Source organism: Quercus robur, chromosome 5, assembly GCF_932294415.1.
Source record: "Quercus robur chromosome 5, dhQueRobu3.1, whole genome shotgun sequence".
NCBI classification, from domain to species: domain Eukaryota; kingdom Viridiplantae; phylum Streptophyta; class Magnoliopsida; order Fagales; family Fagaceae; genus Quercus; species Quercus robur.
In genome coordinates this window covers 33,587,994-33,597,294 of record NC_065538.1, presented here as the reverse complement: position 1 = coordinate 33,597,294, position 9,301 = coordinate 33,587,994, and the positions used below count along the sequence as shown (strand labels likewise).

The 9,301-nt window shown below is 39.5% G+C and overlaps 2 protein-coding genes across 2 annotated transcripts; both read right to left on the bottom strand.

Moving 5' to 3' along the window:
* Positions 1–2,608: 2,608 nt before the first annotated feature.
* On the bottom strand, positions 2,609–3,046 carry LOC126728123 (uncharacterized). Its single transcript, XM_050433992.1, has one exon. It carries the CDS (start codon positions 3,044–3,046, stop codon positions 2,609–2,611), a length of 438 nt encoding a protein of 145 aa, XP_050289949.1.
* A 33-nt stretch (positions 3,047–3,079) lies between these two features.
* On the bottom strand, positions 3,080–4,390 carry LOC126728122 (uncharacterized). The gene is made up of 2 exons (XM_050433990.1): positions 4,169–4,390; positions 3,080–3,913 (listed from the first exon to the last, which is right to left on the bottom strand). Exons 1-2 carry the CDS (start codon positions 4,388–4,390, stop codon positions 3,080–3,082), a joined length of 1,056 nt encoding a protein of 351 aa, XP_050289947.1.
* Between the last annotated feature and the right edge of the window lie 4,911 nt (positions 4,391–9,301).

Below are 9,301 nucleotides of genomic sequence, written 5' to 3'. Positions count from 1 at the left end.
CGGACCCAGGAAGGGGCCTAAGGGGGCCCGCCCCCCCCCCCCCCCCTTAGGCCCAAAAAAAAAAATTAGTAGGTAAAGTTTTTCAAAAAACAAAAAAAAAAAAAAAAAAAAAAAAGGGACTTGGTCCCCCTTATCAAAATGACTTGGCTCCCCTATCCCAACCGGCTGGCCCAGTCAAGAGCCCATTAGCCTATGTAAGTCTAAAAAAAAAAAAATGTAAAAACGAAAAATTGAAAACCTAGCAAAAGGAACAAACGGAACAAGTGAAAAAAAGAAAAAAAAAAGAGGCGAGACTGAGAGGCGAAACAGACACAGTGAAAAAAAAAAAAAACTCATGCCGCTGTTCACTGGTTCACGCCGCTGCTCACGCCTCACGCTGCCACCGGTTCCCATTGCATACCCAAACGGGAAATGGCCACACCAATGCCGCCACTGTCACCATGCCCACGCGAGACCCATCTTGATTCTTGCCGCCGTTTGCTCAATCTACCCAGCCGAATCTCAGAATCTAACAATCTGTGCTTATGGACTTGTGGTGTTTATTGATGAGTGATGAACTAAGTTGTTGATTATGAATTGAATCTGTGCTTTTTTTTCTTCTTTTTTTGGCTTTTTGGCTTTGTGACTCTCTGTCTCTGTCTCTGTGACTCTGTGTTTAGGACTCTCTTATATTATATTGATAAGAGAGATAAGAGAAAGAGAGAGTAGAGTTTGTAGAGATTAGAGAATATATTAGTGTAGTGTTTGACTGTTTGTGGACCGGTTGTTAGGCAATTGGGCAATAATAGGGACAACTTAAAAAAAAAAAAAAAGATTCTACTAATGTGTGGGGTACACAATAGTAAAACCAATTTTGGAAAAAGTTTATTGAAAATTGACCCAATAAAACTTTTTCAAAAATAGATTTGTCAAGGGCACACATTAACCGGACAAAAAAAAAAAAAATGGTAAAATTAGGAAAAGTTTACATAGTGTCAGTAGTGGGATTTGGTAGGGAAAAGTTTTTGTTGCTACTGTAGAATAAAATCGTAGTGCTAGTAGGGGGATTGGTTAAGTCCGTGAGTGTTAGAAATATGGAGACAAGACAAAGCCAAAGAGATAAATAAAGGCAAAGACCAAAGACAAATGAAAAAAGACAAAAACAAATCATATAATATAGAAAATTGTCATACAAATTTAAGAAAATGACAGTGATTCACTTGCGGCTATTGTTAACTCATAATGCTAAATTAGATAAATTTATAAATTGAAAAGAAGTGAGAAATACTAAATTTATAATTAAATGCATCATGCATATTACCGTTTGTGAGATAATATATATGATTCTTATTTTATTTGTAGATCATGAAAAAACCAACTACAATGTTTGATTTTGTCAAAAGAAAAGATTCAAATTCTTCAGAAGTCAACGTAGGATTGCCAATAACTAATCTTGCTATTCCAATTCCAGAAAATGTGGATGTTCCAATTTTAGAAAATATTCATTCCCCAATTCCGGAAAATGTCGATGTTCCAATCCCAAAAAATATTCATTCCCCAATTCCAGATGATTGTATCTTAATAGTGTTTCGTGTGTTTTGTTTTTGTTGGTAGATGATTGTATCTTAATATTTGTCTTGGTTGATAGTTTATTAATACTATATGGATGTGTATTTGAAAATTTTTTTTTGCTTATCTCCAGCCCCCCCTAGCTTGAAATCTTGGGTTCGTCCCTGGGGCTAGGTACCTAGCACAGAAGAAATCAATGATCAACCAAAAGAGAAAAGACTAAAGACAAAATGATCTTATTTTTTTGGCTTTGAACATGTTTAGGAATTATTTAGGGCTTGCAAGTTCTATCTAAGGTTCAAGTTTTTAGGGTTTTTATTTTTATTTATTTTTATGGTTTGGTTTTTTTTATGACATTTTTTTTGGGGGGTAATGGCATGATTCAATGGAATGGTTGAGTTTTGTGAAAATAAATTTTTTGCTTAATGGGTAAATGGTGGGTTTGGGGATATTGTGACCGAACCAATGCATGGTTGCTTACGTACCCCCTTTGCAGAAGGATCAGGTCATCACGTAGTTCATTGTTTATATGCCTTAATTTTTGCCTAGGTCACCCTTTCAGGTTGTCAACCTAGCAAGTTCCTCACTCTCTCTCTCTCTCTCTCTGTTTTTTTTTTTATCAAGCCTAGGATGGGAAATAATCATAATTTTCAACCACTTCAAACATGGTGTTTTGAAACTACAACCTCAAATGTGGTATTTCTTCAATTGATCCATGTTGGTTGGTTTGGCGAAAGGATTTGCATCTAAGTCCATCAACCTCATTGCTCCCCCAGAGTATATCTGCTTGATAATGTATGGACCTGCCTCATTTTGCTTGGATTTCTCAGTTGATCATATCTACTTTGCAACCAATCAAATTCAGGAATTTCACTTTCTAGTATTGTCCTTAATGAACGGACACCCATTTGGATGGGGAGGACTGCTTCCATCCCATACACCAAGGAATAAGGAGTGGCTCTTGTGGAAGATTGAATCGATGTCCTATACCCCCAGAGTGCATAAGGTAATTGTAGATGCCAGTCCTTGTACTTCTTCGTGCTCTTCTTCAAGATCCACCCTATATTCTTGTTTGCAACCTCAACTGCTCCATTAGTCTGAGGACGATATGGTGAGGATTTGTGGTACTGAATGTTGAACTATTGTAACAGCTTCTCTGCTTCTCCCTTGAAATGTAGCCCATTGTCAAAGATAATTTCATGTGTACCCCATATCTGCAAATGATATTGGTTTGAATGAACTGAGCAACTTTCTTTGAATTCAAAACCTTGTATAAGGCAACTTCCACCCACTTAGTGAAATAGTCTATAGCAACAAGTATGAATTCAAGGCCATTGGATGCAGTTGGGTGGATCTTCCCAATGATATCTATTCCCCATGTAGAAAATGGCCAAGGTGAAGCCATGGTATGTAATGGCATGGGTAGCATGTGCTTCAAATCTCCATGGAGTTGGCCTTGATGACACTTCCGAACATGAGCTGCGCATTCGGCTTCCATAGTAGTCTAGTAATACCCTTGCCTCATTATCTTTTATGTCAACATGTGTGCATTCATATGTGGCTCGTAGCTTGACTCATGAACTTCTACAATTATTTGTTGTGCTTCCTTCGTGGTCACACAAAGGAGATGAATTCCATCGTATGATCTTCTGTAAAGCCTCACCCACCAAATAATATAATTAGTGGATAGCCTTCTGATGGTCAATTGGTCATTTTTATCTTCAGACGGTGGGTATGTCCCATCCTTGAGGTACTGTAGGATGTCAGAATACCATTCACCTTTCCCATTCTTTTCCTCATCCTCCTCTATTGTCATGTAATAAGCTGGTTCCTCTTTTTGTTCCACCACTATTGGTCTTGTTTCATCTTCCTTGGGTCCATCCATCATGGATGCCATTGTTGCTAAAGCATTTGCAATCTGATTTTGCATCCTTGGCACATATTGGTACTGGATCTTGCTAAACTTCAAGGCCCACTTCTGAAGACATTCATGATAAGGCATTAACCTTTCTTCCTTGATCTTCCATCTATTTTGAATCTGAGAAATTATCAAAGCTAAATCACCATATACTTTCAACTCTTTTACTCCAAGACCCAGGGCTACTCGTAACCCCATAATACAAGCTTTATATTCATTGGCATTATTAGTGGCAGGGAAGTTGAGCCTACCAAAGAGTGGGATGTGTGTCCCTTTTGGAGAAATTAGGAGAACTCCAATGCCACTTCCATTTTGATTAGTTCCGTCAAAATACATCTTCCATGATTCTACCTCAATCTCCATAATATCCTTATCTGGAAAGTCTCCTTGGATTTCTTCAGCTTCTTTAGGTGAATAGTGGGCTAAGTGATTAGCAATCGTTGTCCCCTTCACAGATTTTTAAGTAACATATTTAATATCAAATTTTGACAGAAGCAAAACCCATTTAGCTATCTTCCCATCCTACACAGGCTTTTCCATCAAATACTTCAAAGGAACCATTATTACAATCAACAAGACATTGAAAGCAAGCATATAATGCCTGAGTTTGCGGGTTGCCCATACAAGTGCTACACATGTCTTCTTACGTGGTGAATACTTTTCTTCCTAAGACAACATCTTCTTGCTGATGTAGTAAATCACATTCTCCTTCCTAGACTCTTCTAGGTATTGAGCAAGCAAAGCCCCCATTGTTGTATACGTAGTTGTGAGATACAACAATAATGGCTTTTCAGGTACCGGTGGAACCAGTATTGGTGGCTTCATCAGATAATTCTTAATCTTCTCAAAAGCTTCTTGGCATTGTTCATTCCATACCGTGGGAACTTCATTCTTGAGCAGTCGGAAAATTGGTTCACATGTCATGGTGAGTTGGGCTATGAACTTGCTGATGTACTGTATCCTCCCTAGAAACCCTCAGACCTCCTTTTCATTCCTTGGAGGCTTCATCTCTACAATGGCCTTGATTTTTTCTGGATCTACTTCAATTCCCCTCTGACTTATCATGAACCCTAACAGCTTTCCGAATGTGACTCCAAAAGTGCACTTCTTGGGATTCAACCGCAACTTGTAGAATTGGATTCTTTCGAAGAATTTTTGTAAGGCTGGTATGTGCCCCTCACGATCTTTGGACTTCACTATCATGTAATCCACATAAACTTCTACCTCTTTATGGATTAAATCATGCAACAAAGTGGTGGCTGCACGTTGGTAAGTAGCACCAGCATTTTTAAGGCCAAACGGCATAACCTTGGAGTAATAAAGGAGGTTTTTTCCATATCTTTTGGAGCCATTTTAATCTAATTGTACCATGAAAATCCATCTATAAATGATAGCAAGGCATGTCTTGTTGTATTATCAACCAAGATATCAATGTGAGGCAAAGGAAAATCATCTTTTGGGCTAGCCTTATTCAAATCTCGAAAGTCTACACACATTTTGACTTTCCCATCCTTCTTCGGTACTAGAACCACATTAGCTAACCACTCTGGATAGTTGACCAGCCTCAGGAGTCTTGCATTATACTACTTCTCGACTTCTTTGATCTTGAGAGTCCATTCTGGCTTCATTCTTCTCAATTTCTACTTGACCGGCTTCATGGTTGGATCTGTTGGAATGCAATGTTGTACTATATTTGTATCAATCCTAGGCATGTCTTCATAGGACCATGCAAATATTTCCTTGAATTCTGTTAGTAGGGTAACTAATGCATCTTTCTCAAAGGTGGTTAGAGTATTGCCTACTTGTACCATTTTAGGTTAATCATCAGTTCCCAGGTTAATAGGTTGGGTTTCTTCTTTTATGGGTTCTACATGCCCTTGTTTTAATTCCTTATTATTAAGAGTTTTTTTTACCAATTTTAGAAATAAAAACATTCAAAACCAACAAATAAGCAAAATCATAAATCATATTATATGAAAAAGAGTTCTTAACAGACTCAACAGAAACCGACTCTATAGGAATAGTATCACAAACAGACTCAACAAGAATAGTAATACTAGCAGAAACAGACTCAATAGGAATAGAAACTATGTTTTTGGTAGGGGTGACTAGCTCGATGGTCTTGATCTTCTTGACAAGAGTGATTGGCTCAATGGTCTTTATCTTCCTCGCAGAGTCATCCACGAGGTGGGTAACTCCCTCCTATGCCCAATTATTCAACTCAGTTATGGCTTCAAAGACTGCGGGCATCTCCTAGCGAGTTCCTTCTTCCCTTAGCATCAGTACCAGGGGGTCTTCATCCATATAATCCATGCCTTCACTATCAATTTCCATATCTATGGGCTTGTCAATCACATAAGCATCCAAACGCTTTATGCTATCCATCCACTCACCAAACAAATCTTGTTTTCCTTTGTTGCTTGGGCGGGTGTATTGAGGGAGGTATTCTGACTCATTCCCTTCCATCTTCTCATCATCACCTCCAGGATTCTCAAGTGTTAGGGTTCTAAGATTGTGGACCATCAGTTTTTGGTCTAGAACGGCCAATCTAGCATCTATGTCATCTTCTTCCTCAGTGTATAGGGTCAGTGAGCCAAGCTCTGAGTTGTGGAAGGATCCTAGCTCAAGAATTTCTCTACCATGCTTGTCATATCGAGGACCGAACCTTGAACTAACATCAGTAACACAACTCCAATTTGAGAGGCACTTATAGGGGTGATCATCATAGTCTATATTGTTGGTCTCTTCAACCTCTTCTCCTACAGCCTCCAGCACATTTATTAGCCTATATTGATCACTTCCAGTGTCACTTCCCATATCTATAGGTTCAGCTTCAGCATAATCCTCTATATCTCCATCATAGTAGTCTACGTCGTTATCATAGTCTTCATAGTAAAGCCCCTCGTCTTCATCTTCTCTATCACTAAGGGGTTCACCCCAATCATTGCCACTATATTGGCTATCATAGTTTTCACTATTGTTGCTTTCACTGTCATTGTTGCTATCATCTTCACCATCTCCACTATCACTATTGCTGCTGCCACTCTTGCTATTGCTACTTTCATCATCATTACTAGGGGCTTCTCCCCCTTCTTCATCTTTATCACTTGTTCTTATTTCATATGGGCTCTTCAATGCATGTTGACAAGCCTTCTAGTATTCTTCTTCCCTTATATTGCAAATGGCATCCCCTAGAAGCATAGTCATTGCATCAGGGTCCACGTAATCAGCCCAATCAATAGGGACCCTAGTTGTATCTTCCTTCTTCAGTTTTGGAAGCTTGTTGTTGCAATCAAGTAGTAACTCAAACTCAGGCATCATAGTTCTGGTTTCAGGATCAAATCTAGGTTCGGGGAATCCCCAATAGCGTTGACTATCTCCAGCTTTGACAAACTTTCTGTTCAATGTTGGAGAATAGGGCTTTAGGGGTTCCGGAGGGCAAGGAAGTCCTTTTGCTTTGGCATTGGTTCGGGCCATCTTTCTTACCTCCATCTTTAACAAGTCATCATCAGTGGGCTTATAGCCTAGCCCAAAAGGTGGTGTGGTAGTAGGGATTATTGGGTCTTGAACAATTGGCTTCTTCACAGTATTCCCGAAGTTCATTCTTGGAAGATAATTCATTCTCTTCATCATTGCTACCACATTGTTGTTACTGTAAGGAGAAAAGTCCATGGGGATCTTCTCCTCTTCTTTCAAAACCAAGCCTCTTAATCTCAAAGCCATCCAAGGTCAATGGCTCTTTCTCAGAATCAATACCAAAATAGGCTTTGGCACAGTCAAAGTATCACCATATATAGTAACTATGGCTCCTTCATGTGGAAATTGAACCTTTTGGTATAGGGATGAAGGTATGGCCTCTGTGTCATAGATCCATGGTCTCCCAAGGAGAATATTGAAGCATGAGGATATGTTAAGGACTTGACACTCCACCTTCTTGATCATTGGCCCTATAGTGAGCTCTAGTGTTATGGTTCCCTGAACCTCTCTTCTACTACTGTTATATGCCCTCACATACTGATTAGTAGGCACAAAGTCTTCAATGCTTAGACCCAAGCAACTTCCAGTCTTTAAAGGACACACTTTTAAGGCACTTCCATCATCAATGAGGACCATTGGAGTCCTATTGCTTTTAGCATCTACAGTAATATGCGGTGGGTCATTGTAGTGCTTCCTTTTCTTTGTCAAATCTTTGTCAGAGTAGGAAATAGTGAGTTCTTTACTTATGGACCCAATCATGGCATTCAGATTTTGGGAAGTTGTGGTTGTAGGGACTTGGATTTGGTTGAGAAGGTCTACCAGATTTTGGCAGTGCTTGTATGAGGCCATGAGTAAACCCCATAAAGATATATTGGCTTGTGTTTTCTGCAGTTGCTTAAGGACCTCCTCTTCTTTAATAGGTGTTTGTTGGGTGGCCTTGTTCAAGGCTTCTATTGGGTTATCCTCTCCAAATGTGGGGGTTTGAAGTGTCTTCCCCCCTTGTGATGTGGGAAATTTTTGTTGGGTCGTTCAGGTCGGTGTCTTAAGGTTTGAAGTGTCTCTCCCCATTTGCAATTATTGGGCCATTTGATTAGGGTTCAAAGTGTCTCCCCCCGTTTATAGGTATTGGGTTGTTTGATTGGGGTTCAAAGTGTCTCCCCCCATTTATGGATGTCGGGTAATTTGTGGTCTCAGTTACTTCTTCACTCCATATGTCATACCCTACAGTGGTCATCATTTCCATTAACTCTTCCCAGGTCATCATAAAACATTCAGGCAGGTCATAGATCAGTTTAGACGACTCTTCTTTACTTTCCTCTTCAGTCATCAAACAATTAATCCTCTGTCCTCTCCCAAAATTGTGGTTGGGCAAGGGATTATTAGCGATGCTAGGCCTTATAGGCGATGCAATCACTTTATCGTCTATTAAGTCTTGGATTGCATGACGAAGGCCAAAACACTTGTTAGTATCATGGCCAGGGCCTTGGTGGTAGGCACATCTCTTATTCACATTAAATCTTGAAGGTAGTGGGTTTGGAATTGGTCTTGGGTCTAAGGGCTTTAGGAACCCTTTTGCTTTTAGCTTCTCAAATACTTGGCTTATAGGCATACATAACTCATGAAACTCTCCCCTAGGCCTTTAAGGTGGCCTTTGTGATATTGGCACGAGTGCAATGGGTGCACTCAGTTGATAAGGATCATTTTTATGGATATTAGAAACTTCTACAGCCTTAGAATTAGATCCTAAATTCTTTTTAAACCTCGATGGGTCATCATTCTTTATAGTGCCATTATTTATTGTGTCCTTAATTTGGGTTCTAGCAGCAATCAAAACTTTAAAATTAGGAAAATACTGAGCAAACAAGTACTTATGGTATACAGGAAATAAATTCTTTACAACCATAGCTAATTGTTCTTCTTCACTTGGCCTATTCATCATCTGTGCAGCTTTGGACCTCCACTTGGTAATGAAGGTAGAGAAAGATTCTTTCGGTTCTTGCTTCATGGTCTCGAGATCCCTCCTTGTTATATCCACCTTTATATTGTACTTATATTGATTGTGGAACTCACGACAGATGTCCTCCCAACTCCTTTCTCTAGTATCTTCTAGGTTGAGGAACCATCTAAGAGTGGCTCCAGTTAGAGTGTTTTGGAACATTTGAGCAAGTAGCTCTTCAGTCGCACCTGGGGGATGCATGGCCCTCATATACATCTTCAAATGGCACTTTGGGCATCCAATCCCATTGAACTTGTCTAAGTTTGGCATCTTGAACTTGGAATGCAGTCTCACATTGGGGAAAAGTGAGAGTGATTGGTAGTCCATGAGGTCATCCATTTTGTGAGCTCTCTTGATCATCT